At 39.4% G+C, this 16,101-nt stretch overlaps 1 protein-coding gene across 1 annotated transcript in view; it reads left to right on the top strand.

The window, feature by feature from the left end:
• LOC116816345 (connector enhancer of kinase suppressor of ras 2-like) overlaps positions 1–16,101 on the top strand; it is a 518,029-nt gene that overhangs the window by 262,165 nt on the left and 239,763 nt on the right. The window contains exon 7 of the mRNA XM_075068744.1: positions 2,973–3,032. Coding sequence (XP_074924845.1) covers positions 2,973–3,032 — 60 coding nt within the window. The remainder of the gene's footprint in view (positions 1–2,972; positions 3,033–16,101) is intronic.

Raw genomic sequence — 16,101 nt, 5'->3', positions numbered from 1 at the left:
GATTAGTCTGCTGGGAAAAATTGTGGAATGACTGATACAGGATTCTATCATAAAGAATTAAAGAATGGTAACATAATTAATGTGAATCAACAGTCAACAAATTCAGGCTGGAAATAAGGCACATATTTTTAATAGTGAAAGTAATTTTACTTTTGGAAAAGTGTAGAGATGTGATGGATTTCCATCACTGAAAGTCTTTTAAGTCAAAACTGGATGTCCGTCTGTAAGATGTACTTTAGCTCAACAAGAAGTTGTGGGTTTGATGCAGAAAATACTGGGTGATATGTATGGTTTATGTATTGCAGGAGGTTAGCCTAGATGATCAGAATGGTATGTTCTGGCCTTTAAGTCTGAGAGTCTGTGGATATAGTTCTATGGGAAGTAGATCTTGTCAAACAGCCTTTATAGTATATCATTTTTTGATGAGATTACAATTTTGGTTGATAATGCTGTGTTTGTCTATTATGTGTTAACATAATATACTGAGACTTCAGGAAGGCATGTGACTTTAAGCTGCCTGATGTTCTGATTTAAAAAATTAGCAGTGTACAAAATCAATGTAGCACTTAACTAAATAGATTTTAAACTGTCTAACTGATATAAAAATAAAGTTCTTAATGGAGAATCATCCTAGTGTTTCTAGCTGGGTCCCACTGGAATCTGTTCTTGGCCCAGTGATATTAATGATTTTTATCAATGATCAGAGAGGAAATTATAAAAGAATAAGGGCTTGTCATACTGGATCTTGGATAGCAAAGTAACTATAATTCCTAGTCTTCCTAAGCAGGACTTCAGTGGAACAATTGCTATGTCAGGACCCTAGCATTGAATGCAGGTCTCTCAGATGGTATCTTTAGTCATTGTCCCATGGCAATACATCAAACTGCTGCCCCAACCAGCAGCTTTAGTGCTAAAGGCCTACAGGCCCACAGCAGCCAGGCACCTGATTGGATGGACAGGCAGTACTCTCATTGGGTGCCTGGGCTATATAAAGCCCCCAATCGGAAGAGGAAGCTGTCTGAGCGACAGAGCATTGCCTATTGATTAGACCACCTTGCCATACTTCTCTGCCTGAGCCAACCTTGCTGTTTTAAAGAAAAATGCCATGTTGCCTGACCTCGACTCCCCAACTCACTGACTCAGCCCCTTGGATTGGATCTTCTGGCTGCTGATCCCTGTGAGAATGATGACAATTGCCCCAGAATGCCTCCAATACAGATTGACTCGTTGGCTACACGCATCCTGGACTATGGCTCTGGACTGCCACCTAGACCACCTTGGCCACTGGGCATTACAAGAAGTTTGCAAACCACATCAGTTGGCAACAGTTCAACTGCTGTCAATATCATTTCCTTCCCTAAAAGTATAACTTGTGATTAATAAATATTTTATGCAAGCAAAGCTTCTTTGACACAAGTATCAAATTCATATCGACATCTTAGTAAACTATGAACTGTTTTTGTTTTGTTTTTAAAGCAAGTAAAATATCCTAGGTACTTTGGAATTATTTTGCAACATTTATGGAGAAAATTGATTCCTCCCCCCGCCCCCCGTTATGTCACAATGTTGGCATTGTATAGAGTGGAATAGAATGGTTTTCTAGGTGGATTTTCATACTCTGAAAGAACTTTATGAAGCAGTAATTTTGTTAATGGCAATGCAATAGTAATGTAATACACCCAATATGGCAGCTATATCTTATGCATTCATCAATAACTTAAAAACATTATTGAAAACTGTAACCTATTTATTGGTACTAGAGAGAGGGAATATTGGCTAGAAGGACACACAGAATATCCCTTTTCAAAAAATGTGAATACAGCTAGTTGAAAATTTATCCATCAAAGCTGTTTATCAATAGAAATTTGAGGTTTGACTAAATTAAATATTTTGGCCAAACCCCCCCCCCCCCCCCAAATATTATGATTTGGGTGGGCTGCTGCAGTGCCTCATGGGACTTGTCCTCAGTTGTCTCATATTCTCTATGGCCAGGTTTCCCAGACAGAGACAGTCTCCTATGATGCACATTGGCCATGTGACTCCCATGATGCACTGCTTCCTCTCACTAAGAGAGAGGAGCATTGTTCATCTTGAGAGATGTAATCCTAACAGGGAACCCAGCATATAGGGAAGATCAGGGGTGAGGGGAAAGCATGAGGCACCCAGACTTACAACTCTTATGAGGCAGCACAACAACATATTGGAATAAGATTTCTTGCTAAAGTATTCAGATTTTTATTTTTTGTTTGTTTATTTAAACCAGCAAATCTAAATTTTCCATGGGAGTAGGAGGGACATTTTTGACCTCTTCTGGTTGTGAGGCTTTTAACTTTACTTGGACAGCAGAAGGGACTTCAGAATCCTTCAGAAGAGGATGTTTTAACAGCATATTTCTACCTTGTCAGCATTAAGATGAAAGCTCAAGTCTTGGGGTGGTACGTGACACTTTTATTAAGAGGCAAGAGTGCTAGCTGCTGAACCTTACTGACACATCAGGCTTTATCTAGTTTTATTTTTTACTGAATCAATAGACCTCTGGAGTATGGGCTGTTTAAGTTTAAAGCCTCTATTTCTGCACTTTACCTGGGTTCTGACAACTTTAGTTCTTTTTTTGAGATTAGTAAAGTAACAAACTACTGTGTGTTTCAGATGCCAAAATGAGTCCAGATTCTCCTATCATGTTAGTTGTTAAATCCTGTCCAAAAAGTTTCTTATCTGCTGATGCTGGAATTAATGGAGGTGCATTTGAAGGAAACATGTATTTTTATATTGACTCTTAATATATTTTTGTTTTAATTTTGTTTTGCAAATTGTATTCAACCACAGTTTGCTCTAGTGCCATGGACTTTAATCCAGAACAAGCATTCTTCCAACATCATTTGTTTGTTTCTTGCAGTATTAAAGAGCTAGTTTTTTTGGTAGCAGTAACTACTCACAGATACTAATTATTCCTTCTCTTGCCATTTCTTTAGGGGATGTATATCAAGTCAACATATGATGGGCTGCATGTAATCACTGGGACTACTGAAAATGTAAGATGCTTTATTCCAATGAGACCTGTTTATTACACCTATAGTTAGTAAGAGACGTGTATCCACGGTAGAGTTCATATTATGAAGATTTGTTTTAAATCAAGCCACTGTTTGTTAATGCTTTAATTTTTTGAGTATCTTCATTATTATGAAATATATATATATATACAGCAGATGCCGCCCAATAGCAATCCTGATATTAACAACTTCTAGTTAATAGCAATGTTTTGCTGAATGCCAGTCCTGTCCCATTGACTTTAATGTTAGTAGGATTTGGATATTGGCAACAGGCATGCCACTTATTGACAGCTTTTTTACGTCTTCCCTGGCTGCAGCCCCACACACCTGTCTGCAGCCGTGAGGGGAGTCCCACCCGTTGGTCCCACCACACTTCCCTAATGAGCTTGTGTGCACAATTTCCCACTAGAAAATGTTTGCGTTTATAGTAGATACATTTTTCTCACATGATGTTCATTGTTGTCATTAATCTTATATAATTTCTGTCATGTCAAAATGTCAGTCTTCTAAATCATGACTAAAGATCTTCTGTCTGTTCTGGATCAATTTCTATGCATAATCAAGGGCAATTACTATCCATTTTTAAAGACTTTGTTAACCCATGTGTTGACAGAAAATCATGTAGTAAATATAAGTCAGACTCAGTAATTTCTGATTCTATATTTTATAGACTTTATCGAGCTTGGCTAGAAATGCCTCTGAGGTAATTTCTTAATATGTCCAAATACTGACCTGAACCGTTTCTTCAAAAAAAATATAGTTTTAATATAGCTGTCCAAGCACAGATCATCACACACCAGGATTACTGTAATCACCTCCTCTGCCCTTTATCCCTGCATTCTTTCCCCCTTTAAGTCCATTCAACAGGCCGTTAAAATCATTTTCCTAATCCATCATTCTGACTGTCACCCTCTCTCTCTCTTTCACTACATCAGAACATGCTTCTCCTTACAAATGAGAGAAACTCCCAGTCAAAATCGATAAAGCCGGCACCTAAGCCTCCTTCAAGTCCCTCCTCTAAACCTACTTCTTCCCTAGTGCATCAGAAATGGCTTGGCAGGTGGAGAGTTGTGATTGTTGCTGCCGATTGTCTGAGAATCATTGCACACATCTTGCTTTTTTAACCCTTTCTCTCCTGCTCCACAACCTGACCCACTGTTTGTCATCTCTTCCTATTAAGTGTTGTCCTTTGGATTGTAAACTTTCACTTTCTATATATTTGTACAGCCCATAGCACAATAAGGCCCTAACCAGAAACCTAGATGATATGGCATTAGAAAGGTTAAATATTAATGATATATGAAAAATATTCTACTTAGTAAACCTTCATTATATTCAGAGCGTTAGCTAAAACAGAATGGAGTGGATGACAAACTTTTCATATGAATGTTTACTACATTTCTTACGTTGTCCATTAGTTAATTTTCCCAGTGAATCTCTTCTGTGAGTGTTATGTAAGTTGGCTATTTTATATACAGACTTCATGCTAAGAATTTGGCATGTACCTTACTCTATATTTAGTAGTGATGTACTGTAAGCTAGTATCAATGTATATATTTTATTATATCATAATTATTTCTACACTTAGTAATGATATACTGTAGACTAGGGTTACCAGCTCTGACTGAAGCTATTCTGGGAGATTTTTCCCCCAACATGACGTAATGTAATTTTCTTAAAATATCCTATTAAAATCTCCCAGATTGCTTTCAATAGGAGATTTCCAGGAGATTGATGCCAATTCCGGGAAATTCCAAGCCAATCCTGGAGGGTTGGCAACCCTATTGTAGAATGGTACTTTCCAAACTACTGAGAAAAGATAAATGAGTGTCTCTTTCTTTCACAACTAACATGAGGCACAAATATATGTTTTTCTGATCTTTAAGAAGGCCAATTGTAATATGGAGCAGTCACAGGGTGACACTGGCCCTATAAGAGAGAGCAGCACCAGAGTACCTGTGCCTAGTCAACTGACCCCAATAGGTTTAAAAGCAGGCATCAGGTCAGTTGTGTACCCAGGCAATGTTGTGAAAGTATTGAGGCATATTTACAGATAGAGGAGAAGGGTTCAAGGTAAAGTAGAATACTAAACCGATTGATGTTTAGATTAGGGTTGGTAAAGCATAAAAAGGGCGAGACTTTGTGTATGTGTCTGTGTGGGAGAGAGATAGAGAGTAGATGGAATTTGTTTTGCTCCTTTTTCCTGAGAGAAGTATTTCTGTTTTTGAGATGAAGCCTTAGTTTCTTTGCCACAGACAAGCAGAAAAGGTATATAAGTATGAATTATTTAAGGCATTTAAAGATATGTAGGTTGAAAGCTATCCATGTACTCAAGGCAGTTAAAGCTTGAAGATCATGGTAAGATGACTTAGTGAGAAGGTAGACTAAGAAGCACAGTCATATGAAAACTGAAATTTATGGGACTCCAAAAATCTTTATACAGTTTATGGAGTCACCGCTGCAAACTGATAAAGAATACATAATAGGAATAGAACTCTTCAAGGAGGGGTGCAGGAGATGTTATAACAAAGTAGGATGATTCTGAATTGAATGATGGAAATGAATTCGTCACATTTGTCATGGGAAAGGCTGTGATAAGATGGCAAATTGTATTGGTGGAGAAAATTGTTGTTTAATTGCTTACAGAAAGTTCCAAAGAAAATTTTATCTGCAGTAAGCTGTGTGTAGTTCCTTTTCAAAGTGAACCATTCCTGATAAAATTGGATTAGCTGAGGTGAAGTTAAGCTTGCCCTCAGATCGGCACCATTGTATCCTCACTTTGTCCATCAACTGCCATTAAGATATGGGAGAGGTGAGAGGGAATATTGTAATGAATTAATTAAATTTCATCTTGCAGTATTCTCAGCAATATTAGTGACATCAGATAAAGGGACACAGATGTCGTTGAATGCTTTTGAAAAACACATCTGTGTAACTCAATGGAACTAATCATGGAATGAGGCACGATTGAACGTGACTAAGGATGACAATCTGGCCTGCAATAATTATGACGAAATCAGAAAAATGTGTAGCTTCCAAATTCCTACCTGTTGCTTATCTCATAATTTATAATTAAAGGTTTCAGAAAGGAGCATGGTTTCAGCCATGAAATCCTAATGAATGTGATAGACCTTTTGAATTATGACTGATGAGGAACCATCTCTCTCACTGTTCAGTTAGTTAATACTTTAGAATAGCATCAGTCATAAATCTTTCTGCCGACATACAGCTGTGTAAAGCCCTGAACAACAGTATTCAAACTCTATAAAGCAAGTATTGAAGTTATGCCTTACTAGTGCTCAGACTGGAAAAATAAAAATGCTGCTAATAATTAGCTGAAGACAGTAGGGCAAAGGCCAGTGTGGCATGTTGTCCCATACCAGTGTAATTCTACCCAGGATTGGTTAATTTTTAATGTGACATTAAGTAATGAATTGTCAGAGAAGTCCACAAGAGCAAAGAAAATTGTAGTTTAAAGATTAAATTTTCACTGTTTACCCATAACAGCACTTTGTGTACTGCGCACCTATACCAGCCTCCCCCCCATTACCGCAGCATAGAGGGTGTGTCAGGAGGATAGTTCTTAGTTGATGCGTGGTCCCTTAGGAAGCAGAGCCAGCTGTTGTTTTAAAGCTGCATGAGAGCTGAGATCAGGGCAGCTTGAGAATCACGCAGCTATAACCAGCTTCTTCCCCATCCAGGCGCCCTTGGCAAAGGGAAGAAACGGGCTCCTAAAATAGGGAGGAATTATTTAGGGTGGGTGAAAGGAATAGAAGAATTAATTAATACAACGAAAATGAGCAAAAGAAACCTTTGACAGTGTATCAGGAAAATTTTCCTAATGGTGTGAGATTTAGTCCAACATCGGATAATCTCCCAAGGGAAGTAGTGAAAGCCTCATTGCTGGAGTCATTTAAAACTGGACTGAACAAAACTGTCGGAAAGTTCTGTGTGCTAGTAGGGAGATAGACCATATAAACTAATTGGAGTTCCCCATCTCTATTTTCTATTACTCTGTATTTTATGGATTATTGCTTTTTAATTGCTTGGACCTAAAAATGCATAATTAAGCTAAATCCAAAGACTCTGAGTTTTATGACAACTAACATTACGATAGATTTTAGAGCTAAAATATAGGGTGTAGGGGAATCATATTAAGCTTAAAAGATCTCTGTCATTTTGGAATTTTTTGAAGAAAACCTTTTATATTTAAAATACATTTGTTAATGTAAAATTAGCAACTTTCTAACAAACAAAAGGCTAAAGAGAAAATTCCTCTGTAAGCAACTTGTTGTTTGTGATATAATCAGTGGGGGAAAGTGGTGGGGGAAGAGATACTAATGAAGTTTTCAAATCCTGCTACTTGTTTCAGCTCTTCCCTCATGATAGTAAAGTAACCTACTACAGACCCTTACACTTCACTAGTTCATGATTTTTCATTAAAATAAGCTTCATATTCACAAACACAAAATATTAGTGCAACTTGGCTGAAAAAAAAAGGCAAATTTCTGAGGCCTGGCAGCAGCTCAGTTTCCATTGTTGGAAAGATACTGATATCACAGAGTCTGTATGGTGTAATTTATTTATGTAGTGTTCTAATCTACACTGGATGTATGAATCCTATATGCAGTGTTGTTATAACCATATTGACCCAGAATATTAGAGAGACAAGGTGGGTGAGGTAATAATTTTTTATTAGACCAATTTCTGCTGGTGAGAGAGACAAGTTTGAGTTTCCATAGAGCAACCTAAAGAACAGCTCTGTGTAATCTCGAAAGCTTGTGTCTATCAAAAACAGAAATTGGTCTAATAAAAGATATTACCTCACCCACCTTTTCTCTCCTTATGAATCCTGTAATTCTTGAACTAAGAAAAACCAAACAGCACTCTGGCCACTCTGAATCTAACTCAGGCTAATGGGAGTACTGCCAATAGTATACTTCATTATTATAATGAATACCTTTCAATTTATTTATTACTTGTCAAGTTCCAAAAAATTGTATCTGGGACTTCACAAAAAAAAAGATTTGGACCCTATCTTGAAGAGCATACAGTCTAAATTTGACATGATACAAGAAGTGGGGGTCATCTACAGACAAGGAAGAAGGGCATGAGAGAGGCCTAATGTGACAGTAAGATCACACGGTGACTCAGGAGGTGATCTGTTATGATGTTTAATTATATTTTCTCCCCCACACATACACTTCATAGAGGTGAGACAGCAGAGTCTTTAGGAGTGATTTAAATAAAGCTTGTCAAACAGAACATAAGAATGGCAGTACTGGGTCAGACCAAAGGTCCATCCAGCCCAGTATCCTGTCTACCGACAGTGGCCAATGCCAGGTGCCCCAGAGGGAGTGAACCTAACAGGCAATGATCAATTGATCTCTCTCCTGCCATCCATCACCATCCTCTGACAAACAGAGGCTAGGAACACCATTCCTTACCCATCCTGGCTAATAGTCATTAATGGACTTAACCTCCATGAATTTATTCAGTTCTCTTTTAAACCCTGTTATATCCTAGCCTTCACAACCACCTCAGGCAAGGATTCCACAAGCTGACTGTGCACTGTGTGAAGAAGAACTTCCTTTATTTGTTTTAAACCTGCTGCCATTAATTTCATTTGGGGTGCCCTAGTTCTTATAGTATGGGAACAAGTAAATAACTTTTCCTTATTCACTTCTCCACATCACTCATGATTTTATATACCTCTATCATATCCCTGTCATAAACAGATAGCTAAGGGTTAATGTTTCTTTCACCTGTAAAGGGTTAACAAAGAGAACCAAACACCTGACAAGAGGACCAATCAGGAAACCGATTTTTCAAAGCTTAAGGGAGGATTTTGTGGGTTTGGTGTCTTGGTCTTGTCTGTTCTTGCTTCTCAGCTATGAGAGGATCTATTTCCAATCTTCTTATCTTCTGTTCCCAGTTAAGTACAAGGTAGCAAAAGTATAGTCTTTTAAATTGTTTTGCTGTTTGCATCTGTATCTGGCTAGTGGAGTCTTTATGTGTATTTGCTATAAGTACTTTAAATTGTATTGTTTTTGGGTAAGGCTGTTTATCCTTTTCTATTGTTTATTCATTTTCTATAAGGAAGCCCTGTATCTTAATATCTAGGTTACAGAGAACTGTTATTCTATTCTTTCTTTCTTTTTTTTATTAAAAGTCTGCTTTTTAAGACCTGTTGATTTTTTCATTTCTAGTTGACCCACCAGGAAATTGGTGGGAGAAAAGGAGAGACAGGGGGGAGGGGAAAAGCTGCTCTCTGTGTTTAACTCTCCTTGTGTCCAGGGCGGGAGAAGCTACGAGAGAAGAGAGAGAATCTTTTCTGTTTCCTTGTCTTTGGATTTGTCTCTTTGTGAAGAGAGGAGACATGCTTTGGTATTTGATGTAAAGAGGTTGCATCAGTAACTCTCAGGTTAGCCAGAGAGGAAAACTCTGGGTGGAAGAATGGTGGGGGGGTAAATTTGCCCTTCAAGGTTTTAAGTACAGTATCGCCAGGATAACCGAGGGAGGGGAGCTGGGGGACAAGGGGAGGAGGTTGTTTTCCCTTTGGTAAGACTCAGGGCTCTGAGTCTTTGGGTCCCCAGGGAAGATTTTGGGGACCAGAGTGAGCCAAGACCCTGAAATTCTTGGCTGGTGGCAGCGAGATTAGATCTAAGCTGGTAATTCAGTTTAGGGGGGTCATGCAGGCACCCAGATTTCTGGACGCTAAGGTCAGATTTGGGAATGCTTATGATAATCCCCTTTGGTATCCTCTTTTCCAAGCTGAAAAGTCCTAGCCTCTTTACATTCCTCATATGGGACCCATTCCAAATCCTAATCATTTAGTTGCCTTTTCTGAACCTTTTCTAATGTCGTATATCTTTTTGAGATGAGAGACCACCTCTGTAGGCAGTATTCAAGATCGTGGGCAGAACACGGATTTATATAAGGCAATAAGATATTCTCCATCTTATTCTCTATGCCCTTTTTAATGATTCCATCCTGTTTGCTTTTTGACTGCTGCTGCACACTGCATAGATGTCTCAGAGAACTATGGCACCAAGATCTTTCTCTTGATTAGTTGTAGCTAAATTAGCCCCATCATATTGATGTATAGTTGGTATTTTTCCCAAGGGCATGTAGATGTGCGGACTCACCCTGCAGCGCCTCCTGCTGGTGACTCTGGGAATTAGCTCACTTCCAGCCAGGACACCCTCTTCAGGCGGTGATCCACCTGTCCTCTTGGCCTCCATGTCTCTCCCTGGACTCCAGTGCCCTTTTAACTGGGATGCTGGCCCTTAGCCGTACCCCACCAATCTGGGTCTCCCCTCTCTTGGGGAACCCCAACCAACTATGCCTCAGTTTTGGCTACTGCCCATTCTCCATCTAGTCCCATGCACTGGGACAGACTGCAGTATCAGCCACTCATCATAGGCAAAGGGGTTTGACTGCTGCCTTTGCCAGCCTCTGGCTGCTCCCCAACCCCAGTTACCTCTTGCCTTATGCTAGGCTGCAGCCTGGGGCTTCCAGGCAGGAGCTCCCCAGCTCCTCTGCCTTTCCCCAGCCCTGCTTCACCCAGTACCCTGTGTCTAGCTCCCTGCAGCCAGGCATGTGTCCCTCTATAGCCAGAGGAGACTGAGGGGGCTCCTGGCTCACTGCCTCTTATAGAGCCAGCTAGCCTGATTGGGGCATGGCCACAGCTGAGACTGCTTTCTCCAATCAGCCCAGGCTTCTTCCCGCACAGCCCCTCTCCGGGCTGTTTTAAGCCCCAAAGGGCAGGAGCGGGTAACACTCCCACTACAGTGCATTACTTTACATTTATCCACATTAAGTTTCATTTGCATTTGTTGCTCAGTCACTTAGTTTGTGAGAACTTTTGAAGTTCTTCACCGTCTGCTTGGTCTTAACTACCTTGAGCCAGTTTAGTATCATCTGCAAACTTTGCCACCTCACTACCCTTTCTCCAGATCATTTATGAATAAGTGAATAGGATTGGTCCTACGACTGACCTTTGTGGAAACCACTAGTTACCCCCTCCATTCTGAAAATTTACCATTTATTCCTATCCTTTGTTCCCTGTCTTTTAACCAGTTCTCAATCCATGAAGGGATCTTTCCTTATCCCATGACAGCTAATTTACGTAAGAGCCTTTGGTGAGGGACCTTGTCAAAGGCTTTCTGGAAATCAAGTACACTATGTCCGCTGATCCCCTTGTCCACATGTTTGTTGACCCCTTCAAAGAACTCTAATAGATTAGTAAAGACATGATTAGTTGTAGCTAAATTAGCCCCCTCATATCGGCACAGGCGAGGATTTGCTGCCGCGGCTTCCCACAGTCCCATTGGCCTGGAGCAGCAAACGCATCCAGTGGGAACCACGATCAGCCGAACCTATTTCCAAGCAGTCCCTTATAGTTACCTCTGGACCAGATCCTGTGCTCCACTCAGGACAAATCGAGAATTGCCTCTCCCCTTGTGGGTTCCTGAACCCAGCTGTTTCCAAGAAGCAGTCATTTAAAATCAAGAAATTTTGTCTCGCATTTCATCCTGAGGTGACATGTTCCAGTCAATATGGGGATAATTGAAATCCCAACTACTGGTTCCTTATTTTGAATAGCCTCTCTAATCTCCTTAGCATTTCGTCATCACTATCACTGCCCTGGTCAGGTGGTCGATAATAGATCCCTAATGTTATATTCTTATTAGAGCATGAAATTACTATCCATAGAGATTCTATGGAACATGTGGATTCACTTAAGATTTTTACTTCATTTGATTCTACGTTTTCTTTCACATATAGTGCCACTCCCCTGCCTCCACACGACCTTTTCTGTCCTTCCGATATATTTTGTACCCTGGAATGTTTGTGTCCCATTAATTGTCCTCACTCCACCAGGTTTCTGTGATGCCTATTATATCAATATCCTCCTTTATCACGAGGCACTCTAGTTCACCATCTTATTATTTAGACTTCTAGCATTTGTGTACAAGCACTTTAGAAACTTGTCACTGTTTATTTGTCTGCTCTTTTCTGATGTGTCGGATTCTTTTTTATGTGAATGTTTCTTGTCTGATCTGGCCCCTACTTTATCCTCTTCCATCCTCACCTCCTGACTAAAACCTAGAGAATCTCTATCAATAGACTCTCCTCTAACATAAGTCTCTGTCCGATCCACGTGCTCTTCTGCAGCAGTCAGCTTTGAGCAGAGAGCCTAAATCAAAGGGACAACATGAAAGAGGGGTTTGTGTGTAAGTGTAATATATATTATGGAAGCACCAGTTATGGCTCCATAGTTCAAATGGAGGTGAATTTTATACTTTGACACCTTGAGAAAAAAAATCTAATCTATTTTTAAAAATCAGTTTAAACTAATCTGGGTCTACAAACACCAAATATTGCCTCAATCATAATTGCATGGTTATTGCATGGCACCAATACAGGGCACAGTTAATGTTGCTTGGGTGCCCTAACTGTGCATTTCTATACTTAATATATCTATAATTCTTTTAAGAGTAGCCTTAACTCTGAATTGACTAGGTTTTCAATGTTTGGGGATAATTATAACATCTCTGTTAATGTATTTTACTCTAAATTACTGATAAATTCTCTCAAGTTTTCCTTCATCTTAACATAGTATTTGTACCTGAGAATATGTGTAAATACACACAAACGTTGGTAAACAGTTTAGTTTGCCACACACACAACATGCTTGACACTGAACTAAAAAACAAGGAAATGAAAAGTTAAGCAAATAAATACCCTCTTCTGGCAGTACATAGCCTCCACTCACAGGCATACATCCTACCATTACCACTTGTTCAACGCCCACAACAACCTTAACTCTGCCCCCTGAGGGGTCTCCTTTACCAAACTACCCTCCTGTCACACCAGACTACTCCTCAACTTTCTCTTCCTCAATACTTCCTTCGCTATATCCCCATCCCACTAATTGTGGATGTTTGATGTATCTAATCAGATATACTGTAGTCCTGAAGCAGTGAGAAATAAAGGAAAGTAGAGGAGACTCTTATCTAAGGAGACTTTGTAGACTAAAGACTACTTACGTGTTACAGAATAGCTGAACATTATGAAGAAGGTTCCCTATCGAAATCCACTCCTAAGAATCAGAGAAAGATCCTGGCTCATTTGTTCAGTGACTGCTATTTGGGGTTGACTTTATGTAGCCAATATGATGTAATAATAAAGGAACGGACAATCTCTGAACATAAAAAGAGATACGTTCCCATTGTGACAATACCAAACCTTTAATTTAGTCTAGTTTAGATGGTTTGCCATATCATGTTCCTAGATCTAATAAGAGCAGATATTTACTGAAGTAAACAGGAGACTGGACAACCTATGCAGCAGTGGCAATGGTGCTGTAAGCTAAGTCAATGAAATATACTTTTGTAAAATAATAGAATTATTAGATGGTGAGTGGTAATATGTAGGGCTAATATAGGGGTATTATGCAAGAGGTCTCTGAGCTGGTGAAGTGCTGGTTCAACAACAAATTGTTGTCAGTACACAAATTTTCTCCTCAAAGTTTATTTTTGAGGGGTTTTTTAGAGTGCATTGATTATAATAATAGCATTATATTAGAGCGCATTGGTGGCTGCCAATAGGCAAATTTTGATCTATAGGCAATCACAGACCTTGTTGAAGCTGAGGGCGGGGGAGGGGTACTAGCCATCCTTTATTCAGGAAAAATGTAAGAAGCCTGTAAGCTCCTTCCTGGAGTAAGATAGTCTGAAACAATAGAAAAAAATGCCCAAGAGACTAAGCCACATGCAAGGTTGATCAGAACCTGAATTATCTGGGTGGAGAGGTTTTCCCTGGTGGCTGATTGAGAATGTAGGGTCTGTGTGTGTCAGAAACATCCAGAGTAGAAGCATAAATTATCAGAAAGCCAAGAGAGAGTTGCCAGAAAATCCAGGAGACATCCAGAAAAGTACTGGTAACATAGCTCTAGGAGGAAGCCAAGAGAGAGAGAGCTGCTTTGGGGCAGCTGAAAAGAACCTAGGAATTTTGAGCAAGGAAACTGCCTGCTGTTGTTCATTTCAACTGTGTTCAGGGAAACAGGACTTTGTGTACCTTCTTTGTAGAAAATAGGTTTGCATCAAATAAATACCTGACTCTCTCATCAATTTCTCCTCTTAACAGCAAAAAGACCCTGAATATTGGCTAGCTGCTCAGGTCAAAAGGGGTGAAAATAGAAATAAAAAATAAATTAATGTACATAACCAAAATCCTCATTTCCCAGCATCTCTTAAAACCCATTCCTGTATTAACTAGGTGTGGTGAGTTTTACCTTCTCAATAGTTTTCCACTTTCAAAATATCAGGTAGCTGTTCTAATGGACTATTTTGTTAGTCCCCAGCTATGCCTTATTGCTTGCCTTCATCACTTATGGGAGGTCTCAGATACTGGATACTCGGATATTATGGTGATAGGCATGGTGTAAAAACTTGAATAGAAAGTCTGCGTTAACAAGCAGTCAACTTTCTGTTTGCTGAAAAGCAAGTATGGCTTCCATATGCTAGCCAGCTCCTACAGTGATCACCCTTTTATAAAATTTCCATTTTCACCATAGATGCATAAAGCCACTCATTATTTTGCAGGTTTATCTTAAATTCTGAGCATATACTATAGAGAATACTACAGATACTGAGGTAATGCTATTAGTTATCTAAGGCAGTTGGCAAGGTTATAAGTGATGACTAGTATCTTGAGTAGATCCTGTATCTCTTACAATGAGGTCAACCTAAATGACACAAAGTTTTTTGTCATGAGAACTCATACTGAATGAAAACCATATGCCCATACAAACTCTGGCAGCTGAATTACAACACTAGGATAATGAAGTTGAATATAATGAATTCTCTTATTTGTCTTAAGATTTAATGTTGTAAAGAGTCCCTGTCTTCTTGCCATCCCCACCAGTTTTCCTTAAGGCAAAAATTGAGAAAGAATGGATACCACATAGGACTTAATTAGAAACAGAAGGAAACCCTGTTTTAAAGAACAAGATGAGTGTACAAAAGCACCCCGGATTATGTGGGGATGGGAACCACCTGAGTGCCCATGAGCCATTTACTAATGAGTAGATAGATCATCAAGAGCTGTATGGAAGGATGCCAGTTACTCTAATTGGCAGCACATTGCTGATGGGCTAGGGGGGATATAAAACAGCCAAAAGGAGCTGAGAGGGAGAGAATGAGATGGATTAATTAGTTCTGAGGACAGACAGGTGTTTCCCCATACCTGGCTAAGTCTGTCTTCTTCCCATCTGAATTCTAATTAGTCTGAAGCATAGGTGAGAAAATTACTCATTTTTTACTTCTTCATTGGGACTTTAGATCCTGCTTCAAGACAGCTTTGATTCCTCATTTAGAACTTATTGCATCATCTAGTGCTTATACTCCTTTTTTCAGTGAGTTGTATATGAGTTGGCCCCCAAGAAATTGGAGACACAAAACTTCTCTTTTCAGTTGCCTGTGTTCTGACCAGACTATTACAGTTTGGTTTTTATAGGTATTATATTTTGTGAGTAGTTTCTTTGAGTCTGCAGGTGTGGTTTAAGACCTTAATTCTGCAAAGAGTTCTCCCCAGACAGATCCATTTACCTATGCAAAGCTCTCTGCAAGTTCAGGGCTTAAATTTCCATATATTCCAAATGGAGCTGCTTAGATATTACAGCGATATTCCATCTAGATTACTGATCGATACATAATGAAGAGGATTTGGTTAGGTTTGCATAATTCTTGTCTTCAAATAATACAGAGGGCATCAGTCTTCAAATAACAGAGCAAGCATATCAATAAACCCATCCAGCTGGGTTAGTTTATGTACCATTCTCTCCCTTTTTTTTAATGCTTCTGCTTAATTTTTGGTGGCAGGTTTCTCTCACTTTGCTTGATCTGTCTCTTTAATTGAAGTTGAAACTTGTTCATAGAGAGGAAACACTTAGTAAACCATGGTGGTGTGTCTTTTCCTGAGGGACAGGATATGTTATATACCCCCTTCCCATGTGTAAAAACTCTATAGTTTTTTAAATACA

Source organism: Chelonoidis abingdonii, chromosome 8, assembly GCF_003597395.2.
Source record: "Chelonoidis abingdonii isolate Lonesome George chromosome 8, CheloAbing_2.0, whole genome shotgun sequence".
Taxonomy (NCBI): domain Eukaryota; kingdom Metazoa; phylum Chordata; order Testudines; family Testudinidae; genus Chelonoidis; species Chelonoidis abingdonii.
The sequence above is the reverse complement of the archived record's forward strand: the minus strand, read 5'-3'. Positions and strand labels throughout refer to the sequence as shown.